Below are 17,889 nucleotides of genomic sequence, written 5' to 3'. Positions count from 1 at the left end.
ATAGGTAAGGTTTTGGAGTGCCCGCAGGGTTAGGGCCTAGGACAGGAGGTTTAGAGTTATCCCTCCAAGTGTTAAAATTATTGAAAAACTAAAGTTTTTAAATTTAGAAAGATTATTTTACCTCACATTTCCCTATCCCTGTGTCTCTGAGCAACATGTCTTGACTGGCGTAGTATGATTAAATATGTAATAAGGCAACGGTGGGGTGGGGTTACAATTTAGCTAAGCATAAACTTTATTAGTTGGGTAGGGTTGGGCTACAACTTAGCTAATCATAAATTGTTAGTCGATGGGTAGGTTATTGTTGGATAAAATGTTATTGGTAGGGTGGGGTTACAGCTTTGCCTATCACATAATAGTAATTGTTAGGTGGGGTGGGGCTACAACTTAGTTCATTACAAATGTTCATTTTCAGTGCTTTAATTTCTAGTAATATGTCGACACAAGACAGGATGTTGCTACACTTTAGCAAGGTTAAAAATATTAACTTCATATATACTTAACAAAAGGGATGTTTGTTTTTAGCTGGTTCATTACAATTTTAGCTAATTATAAAATATAAAATTATAGAGTGGCAATATCACCAGAATGGAGAAGACAATAGCTACAAAATTGTAAATACTTTATTTTGTAATTCAAATTACCTGTCTTTATAAATTTGCCGGGGGGGAAGATTTTTTTCAACATGGAAATTTAAAATTAAACCTTAGTAAGTATTGTTGTATGAAACAATTTCACTTATTTCATTAAAGCATCTAAGTTTTAGCATAACTGTAATATTTATTAAATAGCCATCATTGATATTGAAAGAATTTTTGCATTCATGACAAAACACCAAAAAGACAATAAACAACATAATGTTAATTTTTTTTACATGATATGCAAAATTTTAATGACTTAATCATTGGTATGTGTTATTTGAAGGCAAATTTTAACATTATTTAGGCTAATTATAAATGTTGGAGTGTTAGTTATATTCTAACTTTTGTTGTGTCATATGGTAATTTTATTTTTATATGAATATTCCTTCAAAAGAAAATTCTTAAACAAAAATCATAACAGGATTGAATCAAGATGGGTCCTTAATCAGGGATTTAAAGGAATAAGATAATGGACGATAAATTGATGTACATACCTAAAGATGACACAAAATTAACCCTTCTGTAGATTAAAATTAGTAGTTTAAACGTTTTAACACACAAACAATCACAATTCAATAAAAGTCCAACGAATACAAAAACTTTATTATAAAACTTTGGGGACTAGTGTAATAAACAGCCCAATGTCCCCTCCCTTCCTAGTTCTTAAAACTATTGTCTATAAAGTGGTATTTTATGAAAGTTAATCTACCAAAGTTATTTTAGAAAATAAAGTAATTAGATGAAAAATAAGCCATTGCTAAGTTAACAAAAAAAAACAATCTTTTAAAGTTATTTTTTCATTAAAATAGTCATCATCGTTTAAAACTGTGCAATAGAAAATGTCTTTTTTATATCACTGAGAAAAAAAACAATGCGATGGAAAAAAAACCTTTTCATAGATCCCTTATATTCAAAGATATTCTTTGTTCTCTACGCCTGCATCTTATTGCCTATTACTAAAGCATAATGCCCTTTAATATCCTTAACCTTTTATCTGAAATTAATCCTTAATAATAAAGTGTCCTTTCTTGCTTTTAAAACAGACAATGGTCTATTATTTAGCTCAAAAAATTACATCTACATTCAAAGTAACAAAAAATGTACAAAATTATACTCCTATTATGAAGTAGTAACTTAGTAAGGGAAATTGCTAGATCAAATGGGGAAGCTTTACAATTGTTTTTGGATGGTTTAAGGCTATTTTCCTGAATTCCCCGCTCGCCATCAAAAAGGCTTGGGGCGAAGCAACTAGTAAACATGAAAGACAGTAAAATAAGAATTGTAAAAAACATAATCATAATGCAACTTTATGGTAATACAAGAATCATCAGGACAAGTTTGAAATCGATAGGACAATTTTTACCTATCTAATTTAACAATCATAGCTACAATGAAAAGCTATGTTTTTAGAAATAGTAAAATATGACTCCTGCTATTTTTTTTTTTTCAACTGATCCATAACTTTTAGTCACTTACATAAAGAATGCATTTAATCTTTAAATGGACTTTAGGAAAATTAATGGTTTAGGTGTCATGAAAGAATAATTCCAATTCCTAATATGGAATAAGAACTAATCATTTAAAATGTCCTTTTCCTTAATTGCTTGAGTGCAGTTGTTGCTTACAGGGATCTAAAGGAATAAGAAAACGACCTAAAAATTGATGTACATCCCAAATGATGACAAACAAAATTAGCCCTTCTGTATATTCCAATTAGTGGTTGAAACGTTTAGACTCTCAACTAAATGAACTAGCCAATCAGAATTCAATGTAAGTTCCCAAGGTTGTAAAGACAACGAATAAGAAAACGTTATTATAAGACTTTGGAGACTACTGTAATAAACAACCCAATGGCCCCTCCTTCCCTGGGTTGCTGAACATTTAAAGGTGTGGCTGGATGCACCATTTTTATTTAAATTTTTCAAGGAGTAAAGGACTTAAAATTAAGAATTTCCTAGTCAAATAAAATATCAACCAACAATTAATGCATTGTTCTAATTAATTCAATCTGCTTTAATATTGCATCCTACATGAACCGATTTTCTTGTTAAAAGTATTATTGTGGTTTTTTATTGATTTATTAAAAATTTCAAAAAGCATTTAATTTTTTATTTAATCTGATACTTAAAAGTTTTATCATTTTGCTTTTCATGGGCTATCTTATCCAGTAGGGTTCTAAACTAATTAAGTTGGGATTAGGTTGAGTCTTATGAAAAGAAACAACTAGATGGTCCCACTATAAACAGGGGCGCAGCAAACTGTTATGTTAAAAAGCAATTAAGAGCAATGTGCAAACCAAAGTTAGTTGTTGGGTGGCAAGGTGTCTCTGCAAAAAATGAAATTCAAACTAAATTACTTGAATATTTGTCCATGTGTCAAAAAAATTAAGTCTACATCCAGGAAATCTGAAAATTGGACCTAGTCAGATTTTAAGCCATTTGCTAAGGCTAAAATAAGAAAGGCCCAAAACTAATAGGCTACCACCCTTAAAAATCTTACATAATAAACAAAACAAAAAATAACGGAGGGGGTGGAAGTAAAGGAAAAGTTATTTTAATTAAATGATTTATGTTACACTGAGGGAACATTTGAATGGTATGAAAAGGGGTAATTTGATTGGTGGAGGTGGGGCAGGGAGTAATTAAAATCATTAGGATGTGCTTTTTCGCCAAGATGACATAATTTGTCTATGTGTAAGTCTACGCGCGCCAAAAATTTCAGGAAGCGGGATGCCGCGTCATGCAACATTTTTTGGGGTTTCAATAATTTCGCAAAAATATTTAGGCTTATTTTACCTAGGGATAGGACACTGGTGTAGAATCTGTTTTGTATCCTAATGTCTCTTTACAACCATCCAACAACAATTTCAGGCATTAAAAGGCAGAAACTAGTATAAAAAGATTAAAAATGGTCATTTTTAGTCAATTGTTTTTATATGGATATTTAATAGCTTTTTTAAGACATCTACATGGCCGAAAACTTTAATATTACAAAAGTAAAACAATCTATTTTAGTAATGAGAAAACATTAGTAAAGCATGCTTTTTATTTCCTTTTTAGACATCATTGAAGTAACACCACATGATTAAGTTTATGAGTTATTGTGCATAATATTCATAAAATAGGCCTCAATTAATTCATTTTAATTCCTCTGGTGTTTTAGTTTTTTGAAAATGTTTCAGTTTAATACTTAAATTACCTAATATTATAAAAAAAAATTTGAAAAAAAGGTTGATTTCTAACTCCCAAAAACGGTTAAATATGTCATTTTAAAATAACACAAGTGTCTTAATATTTCAAAACCTAACAGATTTGTTTATCCCTTCTGTTGCCAATTAGATGCAATGTTTGTTTCAAATTTTGGGATGATGAATTTTAGTTTTTTCTACTCCTGTTTTAAGAGAAGGAACTCCCTGTTTTCAAATGGATTGTTTTATGTCTAAATAAATGTATATGGCATAATTGAACAAAGATGACGGTTAGATTTGTTTAATATACTCAAAAACTATTTTCAAAATCTTTTCTAGATTTGAAGTTTGAAAGTAGCTCCTAACAGTTAAAATCTTTGCATGGTGATTCCTGTATTTGTTAGGTAAAATTATGAAAGTTTAGCAGCCTTATAATCATTTCCAAAAAATCTGTTTATAATAGTCACTTTTGATTGATTTTTGGAATGATGATTTCTAGGACGACACGGCAACATGTAAAAAAAAAGAATCTCTAATGTTAAGATACCTATTCTACCATAGAACCTAAAAACATGATTTGATGTTTTTTAAAGGTTATTGAATATCAAAAGATACATATAATTAAAGAGACGGTGAATAACGTTTTATGTTTTTATGCAAGGTGCCTATCCTTAACTAAATTTTATAGGTTTATGTCAAACAAGAATGATTACATACATGTATTATATCTTAGAAACTAATAATGAAAATTTAATATAAAGTGCCAGAAGGGCATACTGTCAGTCTGGCGCTTGAAATCTATACAAACACTAAGCTTAAAAGTTATTTTGGGTAGATAAAACTGGCATTGTCTACTGTCTAATGACTTTTTCATTTTCTTTATAATTTTTAGATGTACATCAATTTCTGTACGGTTTCCTTGTCCTAGTTATAAAGGGTAGTGTCCAATACATTTAATGTAAGAGAAAAGGCCTTGGACGACTTACAGACTGACAGACCCCAGTTATATAGCAGCTGCACTGCTTATAAACATGTGATATTGTTGGTTGGTGAATATTATTAACTGTTTTGGTGATTACCCACAAGCGAGCAACTCAAAAATTATACAACACATTTTAACAGTGCTTACTTATTTCGACATAAGAATGTAGAAAAATAGTAAATTAAAAATAACTTTTTCTTTTTAATTAAGAATACTATAAGATGATAGGTTGAGCTTCCTAAGATTTACAATGTAAAATCTGCATTAAGTGCCTTTTAAAAATTGAACAAAAGAAAGACTTGTAAATTAACTTATGTATATAATGAAAACTTATTGTAATTATTTTTAAATTAAAAAAACTAAATGATATAACCAGTAATTTTTGCTATCTGCCAGTTTAAAGTTGTTACATATAAACATAAGATTTTATTATAGGCGTTTTTTTACGCTCAGATTTTTAACATTTTTATAACAGTTTTGTTCTTCTTTATTAAAGACTAGGCAGTGGTGGCGCCTCTAGCATATAGGTGCTCAATATGGGGGGGAAGGGTAAAAATATCCTGATCCTATCCCTTTGTATCAAGGGATTATATGTGTTTCTTTAGTTTTGCCGAGTAACTTCTGCAACTTTGTTAAAATCATAAATCGAAAGTTGCTTTTAAGTTAAAAATGAAATATGAACTTTTTTTTGTTAAACTTGTTATTACTGCGCTACTTATGGACATAATTATCATAGTAAGCTAATAATACTTAAGCAAATTACACAATAAAAATTTATGTATTAACCTTTAAAAGGCAATTTAGATAAAAATAATCTATATATGTATACAAATTTTAAAGAAAAGACATACCTACAAATATGCAAAAGAAAACATAAAGGGATAGAAAAAAATACTCAGTATTCAGTTGAATCTAAAAATCAATATAAAAATCATAGTTTTCACTCAAATTTTAGAAACAATACTTTATCAAAACGTAGTTAAAGGACAGACGAACGGAAATTTAGAAATAAACATGAGCTTTGCTACAAAAAGGATAAATTCTGAGAATAAGATGAATTTTTCAACCACAAATAGTAATAATGGTTATCAAAGAAATTGCCAATTTCCCACCAAGTGTGACAAGTGTATCCTAATAGTCCCCCAACCGTATCACCCCTCTTATTTCCAACTAAACACTAATAAAGGTTAGGTTGGGTTTAAAAAAGAGTTACATGGCAAGTGCCCCGCAAGATTACAAGCTCATCGCAGAGGCTGGAAACTGAAAAGGTAGGGGGGTTATGTGTCATTTACTTGTAGGTAAAAGGGAGTCCTATAAAGAAATTCAATACTTAAACAAAGTAGCGGTTTTTAGGAAGGTTAAGATCATATGTTCAAACAATGATAACAATATTAATAAGATAACTAACATACAAAAAAGAAGGCAGAAAAAAGTAAGTTGATAATAGATCGATTGTTGATAAACATATAGAAAAATAAATAGTAAAATAAATGGATTAATATAAAAATATAGATAGATAGATTAATAAATAGATGAAAGGATAGAAAGTTAAATATAAATTTAGATAAACGAGGGAAATATATAAGTCAATAATGTTCTGAACTTGTCTCAACCATGACACTTTGGTTGAGTGTGACTTCCGAATTAGCGGGAAGTTCTCGAGATCTGTTGGCGAACATACAAACCCCCAATACCAGGAACCATCAAGTTTCAACAGCAGGTTTGATTATAGATTTATTGATGAAATTATTTCAAAGTCCTGAAATTACAAAATCAATTAATACAAAATTCCAGTTTTTTTATAACCACGTAATCTTAATTGCTTTTTAAAATCATTTTTATCTACGGTTAAGAATCTTTGGAAACTTTGGCTTTAAAGGAAAATTATTTGGTTTAATAAATCATTGTTAAATGCAAAAATAAAAGCACATAAAAAATTACTAAAACATAATATTAATCATAATTAAGTTTCATGCTTAGCTGGCCAAAGCCTTTTAAACTAAATATAATCGTCCTATACACCATTCCACTTAATAAAATTAACAAATTCTACCTGAAGTTCTTATGGTTTCAAATCCCTGGTATACTAGGGTCGTTCACGCACTATGAGACCAATGATAGGCCCAATTTTGTTCTCCGAAATCTTCACACACTCATATCTCATTCAAAAGTAACGAACGTGGGCGCATCAAAATATAAACAATCCATACCGCGTCACTTTATGAAAGGAAAGTCAAACAAGACGACATTTGCGCTTAATTTGGGATAATGATAAGGAATTAATTTCGATCTTGATAAACACAAAGCTTCCTCGAAAAGAGGTTAAGACAGAACTACAGTAATGAAATACTACCCTAGAATAAGTGACGGTATATTAAGTGTCAACAATCAACATCCACCTTAAAATTCAAATTATGGAGGTATATCTTACCCTTTTTTAACCTCCCCAAGGTTCCCACACCCTAGCAAAACCATGCGCACACCGCTTCAAAAGATAAATATCTTACCGTGTGTTTGGCCAGGTTTGCTCTGACATCCTGTTCCCACGCTTCTGGCAGCTCACTGTCTGGAAACCTGGAGGTCCAAGCCTGAAATACATTCATAATTTATTTACATATTTAAGTGGTTATTAATAGAACAGTTAACGGCATATCAATTTGTTGTCCATTGTCTTATCCCTTAGATTGTATACACAAAAAGTAAAATTAAATAGATTTTCTCCTTAGAGCATCCATAAAACCTACATCTGCTTCAGTTTTTTGTTAAGGCTTATTTTTTATTTGTGTTGTTGAATTTTAAACACGATTTAGCCACAGGAGAGGTGTTCCCGCGTTTAAGAAAAAAAATGTAGATCAGGTAGACAAATATTTAAGCACACAACCAAAATACTATGTACAAAGTTATAGTATTTATTATTCAGATAGGTGAATAATTACAGTAAAACACTAGAGGGGGAAGGGGTTAAATAACTTTATGTCATCATAACCAGCACCTTGTGCCGACTCTGAATTGGTTCTTTGAAAATCAACCAATAGTGTTGGAAATATTAACGTAGCCAAGTAGCAGAAAACAATTTGCTAACAGACAAAAAAACGTCCTTAACAAGGGGATCCTGGTAGTTGTCTGGTTATACATCTATACTATATTGGTGAATGTATACTTTTTAAATGAGGTTAACACGAAATAGAAATTTTTAATAATTTTTTAAAAGCAGTTTTATAGGACAACTTAGCTAGAGGGTTGAAGGTGATAAAATTGTTCATAAATATATCAGTAGGATACATAGTAAGGGGTATGGGGTGGTGTTTCCACATTGTGTAAGATAAAAAATCTAAAAGGGTTATTTCCATGAGTTGAATTGAAAGTTAGGAATCCTAGCATTTATTTTCGTAAAAAAATAGATTTATTAATAAAAAATCATTACTTTATAATATTCAATTTTTTAAAAATATTTGCTGTGATATAATTTTTTTTCCATTTATTTTCAATGCTTAAAAGACAAAAACTTTAGTTACAGAAATAATCTACTATGTTAAAAAGCTAAACTTTAGTAAACAGGCAAATGAAAGATTTGTTATGCTAGCTGTTTTAAAGAATCACCTTTAAACTGCATTATTTAAATACCACAGTAAGACTCCTGTATAGAAAATAGAAAAAATATGGGGCCAGGGAAAATCCACGAACAAAAAAATGCTCGAATTTTGACATACTCAACCTCTTCAAAGAGAATATATAGAAAATTTAAAAATATATAAGGATTTCTACTGTTAAAAAATTCATAAATAAATATGATGACAATTAATAAAAAAAAATCCCTCAAACATTATAAAAAAATCAAATATTTTTAGTGTTCTTTTTTAAATATTTATGACTTTAAAGTTTAAAAATTAAATGTCTTTTCTTTTTCCCACGTTACAATTACAATTTGGGAATACATGGGTAGGATAATGGAGGATAAAAATTATCTTCCATCATTTTTTTGTAAGTATATTTCAGACTTTTGAAGGTGGTAAAGGTTGGTGGAATAGATCTCGATTAATTAGACCATTCTTCCCAGATTTTTACAATTACAAGTAGGTAAGTTGTTAATTAAAGACAAAAAAGGAATTTAAGAATGACAACATCCAAAAATAACACAAATTAAATCTTGGATAGACAAACGGACAAACGGATCTATAGCAGATTAATTTATAAATATATTTCGTATATTGACTTAACCCCCCCTTCTTTGTATAACAAGAACAAATATTATGTAAGAGAAATCAGTAAAAAATAAGAATATGCCAAATATTAACTAGTACTCTTTGAATAATATCTTTTGCTAAAAGATTCAAACCAACAGTAATAAAATTATTGTGTTTATGTCTTTGCATGTATTCTTTATATTTATTTTTTAAATGCAAGTGATGTGTGTGTGTGTGTTGAAATGATTTATTCGTTTTACAGAAATAATCATACATCATATAATAAGTAAAATAAGAAATAAATGATAAATTAGATATGTGTTAGTAAGTTAAGGGTTATGAAATATTTATGACTAACATAAAAAAACTAACTACACAATTAAAATGATAATGTTTGAATTGGTTTGGTGTTCGTGTTTCAGTTTGTTAAGAGTTGATTGGTTTCATTGATAGCAAGCATTTTGGGCAGGAGTAGACTGTGGAGTTGGAGGTTTCCAGTTTAAGCTTACTGGGCATTTTTCGGGACTTACAAAATTGAGGAAAGGTCAAAATTGTAAGGTAGCCTACAAAAAAGGCTACAAAAGTTCTTGCCATGGATTTCTAAATTTCACTTGACGTGTACCGCTCCAAAGCCAGGCGGGTGAAGTTTACCCCATAAAAAATGGGGGAGGCTGCAACAGAATAAAAGGGAAACTTATTCCCTTTTCACACACACCAACTAGATATAATTAAGCACAATGATTTTAAGCGGGAATTCAAACCTCAGGCGTATATGTGGGAAGGTGAGGGATGGGGTTGAAGGCAGGCAGAAGTTTGTAGGGGAGAGAGGTGGTGAGACTGTCATATTGGTGATGAGGGTGGGGGGCATTTTGGCGGGCAGAATAGGTTGGAGTCAAATTTCCAAACAATAAAGCAGACATAGGAAATTAAATGACTCGAAAAAGCTTGAATTGATGAAGCAGGAAAAAAAAGCAGGCAGACAGAAAAATGTTTTTTCTAATCTTCTCCAGTGATGGCAGGAATCGTCTGTGCCCAATTACCAACATTTTCTTCATAGCACCTATCGGAAAACTGCGAAGATTTTATTATGCACTCATAACAAAGAATAATGACACAATTAGCGCGCGTAGGGGATAGAGCGCCACACATGCGTGTTGCTCTCTCCGCATCCTAAAGCAGACTTAAATGCAAGTGATAAACGTTCTAAAATTAAGACTTTTTGGTGGTTTCCCTTAAAAGTATTTGTATATTGAAAAGTAGGTAGCTCCAAAAATTTAGGGCCTCTGCAGGGGTTGTTAATAGATAAAAACTAATCTCCCTCTCCATTTACTCAAATATTTTCTTTTAGTCATACATTGATTTTTTAGATTTAAGTTTTTAAACAGTAAAGGATATATTTTAATCGTTATTCTTTGAGGTCATATTCAACTAATCCAGCTGTTCATCTTCTTCTTCGATTCACTTTTCCCTGTCTGAAATCCACAGGAAGTGGCTTTAAAATGGAAATGACATTTCAATCATGAAAGATTTTTTAAAATACGACAAATGTCTGGTTTTTTTATGAGGACAGAGACGGTTAATTTTGGAGATTTGTAACGATTCAAATAGTGTAATATTTGAGTGCAATCAGAAATTCTTAAACCAATCCTCTTTAAAAGACACGGCAGCTTGCAGCTGAATACATTAAAGGCTTTTTTATAAGAAAAAAGCTAAGTTACAAATCATGACATAATTTAAACTAATTAAAATTACTGAATATATAACCCTATCCTAAGCAAAGAGCAACCTTTTTTATTATCATTTTCGTGCTCTGAAATATTTGTCTTTTCTTCAATAGGAAGCTACTCTATAATTTTCTTTATCCGGTTGTCCACAGAATAAAATTGTCAGATGAAAATACCCTTATGATATACTAAAGGGGGGGGGCGAAAGTGACACTTTTTGAAACCAAAACTAAGAGTCAACAAAGGAACTCAACTAAAAAAAGGGTTACAGGTCTGAGATTTTGCATGGCAGTTGCTTTATAGGGGTACAATATGGAACTGTGAAGAAACGGCGGCGCAACCGCCGAAAACCGCCGTTTCCCGCCGTAATTTTTGTTGCCTTTTCTCGGCGGTTTTCGGCGGTTGCGCCGCCGTTTTTTCACAGTTCCATATTGTACCCCTATAAAGCAACTGCCATGCAAAATGTCAGACCTGTAACACTTTTTTTAGTTGAGTTCCTTTGACTTTTAGTTTTGGTTTCAAAAAGTGTCACTTTCGCCCCCCCCCTTTTTACGTCCCTTTATTTCACTTTCTTTGTAACATAAAAATAAAATGGTTTAATTATTGAAATAGCGTTTGTTAGCTTTTGTGTTTATTGGCTATTAAAAAATGTCGATAATATGTCACCCCCACCCGTGACAACTTTTTTTTAACGTTGCAAGTCTTTTAAACGTTAATTCTAAAGCAGAATGAAATTGAAAGATTTAATGCTTATTTTGGTATTTTTGTAAAGCTTCCTTGATGCATTTCGTCCTTGTTATTTTATATTAGCGGATAAACAGGGGAAATGGGTCTTTTAAGGTTTTGGCTCTGAAATTTGAAATTAATTATTGGCTTTAATTTCAAGGGTAGTCTTTCTTCCTTTCCGGGTTAAAAATGTACACTTAACTAAAAAAATGGTGGGGGGGGGGGAGGGGATGTTATTTAAATTACAGCCAAAAACCTGCCTTAGAAGATTGAAAATTACATTATCCAAATTGATTATTTACAAATTGTTTTTGATTTAAAATGAACAATTAGAAAATTTAGTTCAGATGTTTAATCCGGTAGATTTTTAAAAAATCAAGTATAAAGGGATAGTCCAATAGATTATTAGAATTTAACTGACTTCAAAACAATTGAACTTGATCGGCAGTATCCTTCAAAGGGTTAGTACACCACAAGTATAGGGAAAAAATTGCCCCCCACCCCCAACATTAAAAAAAAATGTAAACAAAGGAGGGGTTCTGTAATCTTAGGTATTTTGATGGAAAGCACTTTTTGCCTTTTTTTAAAACAGAGGCGAGTTTGAAAAAAAAATTCAGCAGTTCAAAGACAGAAGATTGAAAATTTTAAAAATAGTGAAGATATAAATAATCTATTTAACAATCCATGAATCCAGTAAAATAATTCAAGTGAAATAGGATTTTAAGATAAGATGCATCTCTTTCACTGGCATATCTACTAAAAAAATTGATATTTTACGTCTATCTTACAAAAATATGACAAAAAGTTAGCTATCCAATTAAAAATTACACAATGAACTTCAAATCTTCATAATTAAAAGTAACAATATCCTTAAGTAAAGTCTCGAAACTTATAGATATTAATGTCCTCTTGTTAACCCAACCCGAAAAAATCTTTAAGTAACAATCTTTAATGAGATTAAAAATAAATAAAAGCCGGATTAACATTAAAAGAATTTTTTTTTGTAGATTAAATGTTTAAATAAAGAATAGGACTATTCTATAACCTTAATAAGTACAATTATATCCAGAAGTAGCGCAGCAGTAAGAAATATTGAAATTGTACAACTTTTACAATAATTTATAATATGCACTTTTAGAGTAAATGCTACAATGAAGAGTAAATTTTATTAGCGCAAGCTACTCTATAATTAGTTTGTTAGATTTTTTAGATGCGTAGCACCTCTGTAAGTGTCTGTTTCCATCAATGACTGTCTTATTTACTTATAAATTATCGTGTAAATTCTTTTATTTTTGGTTAAATAACTTTATACCTAGTTAATTTTTTAAATCCATTTTTTTTCTTATACCTAACCTCTTTGATTCAATTTTTTAGTAAAACTTATTTTTTGCCTTTTTGTGTTTTTATTAAAATGTTGGCTAACTTTCTACTTGTTGCGCTATTTCTAGACATAAAATTACTGCAATGTATGCACAATAATTCAAAACCAATAATTGTTAGAAAATTGATGGTTTTCTATTGACTTCCAAATAATTATATGATACATACCATTTTGTGGATTTATTTGTGGCTAACTGATAATTTTACATTACGTGCTTCTTACTTCATTTTATAATCAGATCATTATCTATAATACAAAGTAGAACGATGTCTGTCTGTCTGTTTGTACCGAAGGATCTAGCTAACCACTGAACCGATCGGGTTCTCCTTTACAGGGTAGCTTCTCATAGGTCCCGGAACTATTTTTTGAAAGGTGGGACACCCCAAACCCCCCCCAAAAAATGAAAAATACCCCCCACAAAAAAAAAAAAATTCAAACCTCTTTGGGCAAAGCCCTTAGAGGCTAAGGGCGAACCCGATAGTTTTATTATAAAATATCATAAGATACCTAAAAAGATTTAAATCTATACAGTAAAATTATAGATTATCTGAGCTGTTGCTTTGAAAAGAACAATACACATTAAAGTAGTGGTTATACTATATAAATATACAACTTTTTTTAGTGACTGTGTAAAACAAATCTACTCAGAGACTATATTTTCTAAGATACAGACCGTAAGATGTACGTACCCTAGTTATAGAGCAGCAGTGTTACTTCTAAAACACAGGTGTTCAAGTTTGTGTATAATAAGAAACCTTTTACTTTGTACAATGCAGTTTTTGCTACTTTTTACGATTGAACTTTAAATTATATAATAGATGGATAGGGCAAGAGCAATACAGGATGAATTAATCTTTAAAAAATTGTAAATCAAAGTTTTCCCTTTGTTGCTTTTAAAATGGAAAAAAAAGAATTTGCTTGCTATGGATATTTCCCCTCCTTACACCCTTAAAAGAAACCTGTTTTTGATAGGATAGATACAATAGATTGTTTTTCATCTGATTGTTAAGTAATTTATAAAAACTACATAGGGAGCTTTTTACATTTTTAGGGTGTAACATATTCTTTTCAATTTAATGATTGATTGTATAAGTTTAGTAATATTTAGGAATGTTAGTTATAAACGTTTAAATACGAATTGTGAATAAAGTACCTATTAATTTTTTTTATTATCCATTTTCCATTTTAGGAAAGCTTCAAATAGGTCCCAGGATGTTTTATTACTTGTCTTGGGATGGTTTTAGGCTATTTTTGCCTACCTCTTCAAACAGAAAGCCAATATTGCTTTAGTAAAGATTACAAATTCACTCATAAACCACATTTTATAATGCCTTTCTTCAAAAAAATCCATAATTTAAATGTACTTTGTGAAACTAGCCCCTTAAAAAATTATTAAAGCACCCTAACACCCCAATAATCCTAAATCTTTGGAACTTTCTTTTAATGGCATCTTAACTAGAGTTCACTCCTAAAGTCTTTCTGTTATTTAACATAACAGCATGCTGAATGATCTTTGAAGACTTGAATTGAACTGTTATATTGTGATTTTGATTTCTAGAGAACCGTATCTTGAAGTAATCACTTTTCTCCCTAGTTTATGAGACTTTAATTAGCACCGTTGTTTATTTTAGATCAATCTCGGAGTAATCATGTTTTTTTTTACTTCTAAGTGGGGATTCTATATACATACACAGTTAGACGGCGAAAAAGTTTATCTACTATTATATTCTATTATGATTATAATAATATTCCATTTACAAAATTTATATATACATATGTGTAAAACGAAACCATTGGTTGCATATTACAATTTTATGGCGAAGAAAGCAAAGATGGTCAAAATATTTAAAACTTTGAGCTCTTTTAAATTAGTTGTTAAAAATTAACATTTATTACGTTCTCATGAAAAATATAAAGGTACAATTTAAATTTAAAAAAAATTTTATGTAAGATTGATTTTTTTGCTCTTTCCCTGCGAAAAAAAGAAAGAAAGTAATATTGGATCCAAGATGATTCTTTTCCAATTGCCCTATCCCTGCCCTAGAGAAACCACAGAAATTTGACATTGAAATTAAAATAATTTGTTTAGGGTAAAGCGGGGCGATCTCGGTTTTGAGGTGAAGTCGGTATTTTTTTGACCACCTTCATTAAATGACATTTTTCTCCATGTTCTAATCGACTGACAGAAAAAAACATCAAATCAAATTTGTTCCTTATTAAATTGCCTACAAAAAAGTATAAAATGAAATTTTTGTGAGATGAATTTTTAGGGTACTTATTGGGTCTTAAAGTCTGACGACAAAAATTTTTTTTTTCGATTTTTTTGCTTCGGTCGGAAAAACGGTAAGTTGGACAAAAACTGGTAAGAGCTAGAGCTTAGACGTCTTCAGGGGACTTATTAAGAATCTAATAGGCTATCCATTTCCGTTTAAAACTTTAAAAAAGCTTGTATAGTTTTTTCTTAAATCGACTAAAAGTGAAGCGGGGCGAATTCGGTTTTTTCACTTTTTATACTAACTTTTTTAATTTTATATAAAAAAGTGAAATTTTCGAGAAAAAAAGTCAAATTTCTCGTACTTAGAAATTTTTTTTTTTTTGTAGAAAAAATTGTCCGATCTTCATAATTTTTTTTGTGAATGCTCTTTATTACATTTAGCAACTTTAACCTTTAGAGCATGCTGTAATTAAATCAATATGTCTTAGGTTTTTTGAAGCTGGAAAATCGACCACAGATTTTGCCAAACTTTTCTCTTTTTTTCAACTTGATTTTTTTTAGGAAATTTTGCTAATAGAACAAATTTTTTTTGACCAAATCTATTCAAAATTGCCTGAATTTTAAGGATCAGGCCTTTAAAGTTATAAAAAGTTATTTTTTCTAGTAGTATTTTTATGTTTTTTATCAAAAAAATTTTCGAAAAAAAAGTCAAATTTCGCGTACTTCGGAAAAATTATTTTTTTTGGTAGAAAAAATTGACCTATCTTAATAAAATTTTTTGTGCATACTCTTTATTACATTTAGCAACTTTTACCTTTTGGGCATGCTGTAATAAAATCAATACGTCATCGATTTTTCGAAGCTTGAAAATGCCCTACCGACTTCGCCTCAAGGCGGGGCGAAGTCGGTGCCGTTTTAGAGATCAATTTTGACAAACTTCCCAAAGTCCTAGGTTTACGTCCTTTTAGGACCTGATCGACTTTTCCGAGATCTTTCTACTAGTCTTGGTCCCATTTTAAAAAAATAATTTTTACGATTTGCAGGTTCAAAAAACCGAAAAAAACACCGAGTTCGCCCCGCTTTACCCTAACAAAAACAACAATATTATTAATTTTCCCAGAAGGATAAATAAAAAACAAAAGAAATTTTTGTGTTAACAACTTCTTTGTTATTTGTATAGGGATATTACAATGGACATTAAATTAATCTTTCCCCCAATTCTAAGATCTGAAATTTTACAAGAGAAAATATGTATGATATATTTACCCAATTTTTTTTGTCTTTTTTGATTCCTTCCAACAATGATAAAATGACAAAAAAAAAGAAGTTATGTAATATATGATACAACAATATTTTTAGTTCTAAAAATATCAAAAGTAATAAAAATAGCAAACATAGCATTGAGTCATCATTTTTAGATGTAATATTCATGCAAAATACTTTTTTCTAAGCTAGCATATTTCATAAATAATTTTTAGACACTATTGCTGCAGCTTTCCTACAAGTAAATTATTATTCTGTCTGTATGTGACATCTAACCGTTTTCTGGGGGTATTTTCGAATCTTGGACAAAATAGTCACGGATAAAATAGCCTCCAATAGCATCAACTGTTAATACATATAAGGTTTAAAATTTCGTGGATGTTACAAAAAAAGTGTTTGGTAGATTTTAACCAATTTTTAGGTTAGGTTATATAGCTAGGGGACAGAGCGTCCGCGGCTAGGCAGGCCATTGGGTCAAGCGCTGCGGCCATGAAGTTATTTTCTTTAAAAGGCTATTTTGTTAAATATTCGTATTTTCCGCTCAATATTGGTCTTTTTAGAAACACTTGCTATAGGTAAGGTTAATAATTGTCGAAACCCAAATCATAACGTTTTTCTTCCAGATCCAAAAATCAAAGGTGTACATACCTGGCAGAAATCCTGGAAAGTATCTGTACTCATTATGACTGTCTCCTTCTTCCTACTTTCTCTGATAATGCTAAAACTAAGCCGTCCGTTTTCTCTCTGCACTACATTTTCATTTTTTTCTCTCTGAAATATAAAAACCACAATTAATTTAAAAATAAAATGAAAAGTTATTACAGCAAGGGCAAATATGTCCATAAGTAGCGCAGTATTAGTAAACTATTACTAGGTGAAAAATAACAATAAACTGTTGTAAAGAAAAATGCCTGAAAAATAACTAGGTATTTAGACAATTCTATATTATAAAAAGGCTGGATGTTAGTTTAAGATCTTGACAGTTGTAATTTGTAAAACCGAAACTTGAAACTGAAAAAAGGAATATTATTGGCTATTTGTCACGTATAGAGGCACAAAAAGTGATATATCATCCGTAAAACACTAAGACAGATGGACGACAGACATTCATCTAGTTATAAAGTAGTTACGCTTATAAAAATGGTTGCGTCATGAAGAAAAATTTTATGATTAATGTTAAAATAAAACCTCAAAAATATACTTTACTAAAATAAGGAAAACACATACATTATAAATGAAAAATTGTCAGGAAACCTTTGACTCCCCTGTCCTTTTCATTAAAAATTTTTTTTAGGGGAATTGTTCTGTTTCTTATTTTGGTTTCGCCAACCCCCCTTCCTCCTCCTATCACGAAAAAAATCTTAAAAATTGTACATGACAAGAACAAAGCTTCTCTGAAAATATCAGAAACCTCTCAGACCAGGCCATTTCACGATCTTAATGGATAAACAAAGAACCTACTACTTTTTAATATAAGAATAGCATTTTTGTATGAATAACAACTTTTTATTTTAACTAACCAATGTGACTTGGACTTTTTGTCATTCATTTTCAAGATTAAATCTCACTTTTTATAATAATAACAA

At 30.4% G+C, this 17,889-nt stretch overlaps 1 protein-coding gene across 1 annotated transcript in view; it reads right to left on the bottom strand.

Moving 5' to 3' along the window:
• The window catches only part of RhoGAP1A (Rho GTPase activating protein at 1A), a 108,277-nt gene extending 91,179 nt beyond the window's left edge, over nt 1-17,098 (bottom strand). The window contains exons 1-2 of the mRNA XM_080168263.1: nt 16,952-17,098; nt 7,318-7,398 (exon numbers count right to left, since the gene is read on the bottom strand). Of these exons, the coding sequence (XP_080024389.1) occupies nt 7,318-7,398; nt 16,952-16,984 (114 nt within the window). The 5' untranslated portion in view covers nt 16,985-17,098. The remainder of the gene's footprint in view (nt 1-7,317; nt 7,399-16,951) is intronic.
• Nucleotides 17,099-17,889: the final 791 nt, after the last annotated feature.

The sequence above is a fragment of the Acartia tonsa genome, chromosome 8, assembly GCF_053477335.1.
Source record: "Acartia tonsa isolate MP-2025a chromosome 8, ASM5347733v1, whole genome shotgun sequence".
NCBI lineage: Eukaryota > Metazoa > Arthropoda > Copepoda > Calanoida > Acartiidae > Acartia > Acartia tonsa.
Note: the sequence above shows the minus strand (reverse complement) of the source record. Positions and strands in the feature narration are given on the sequence as shown.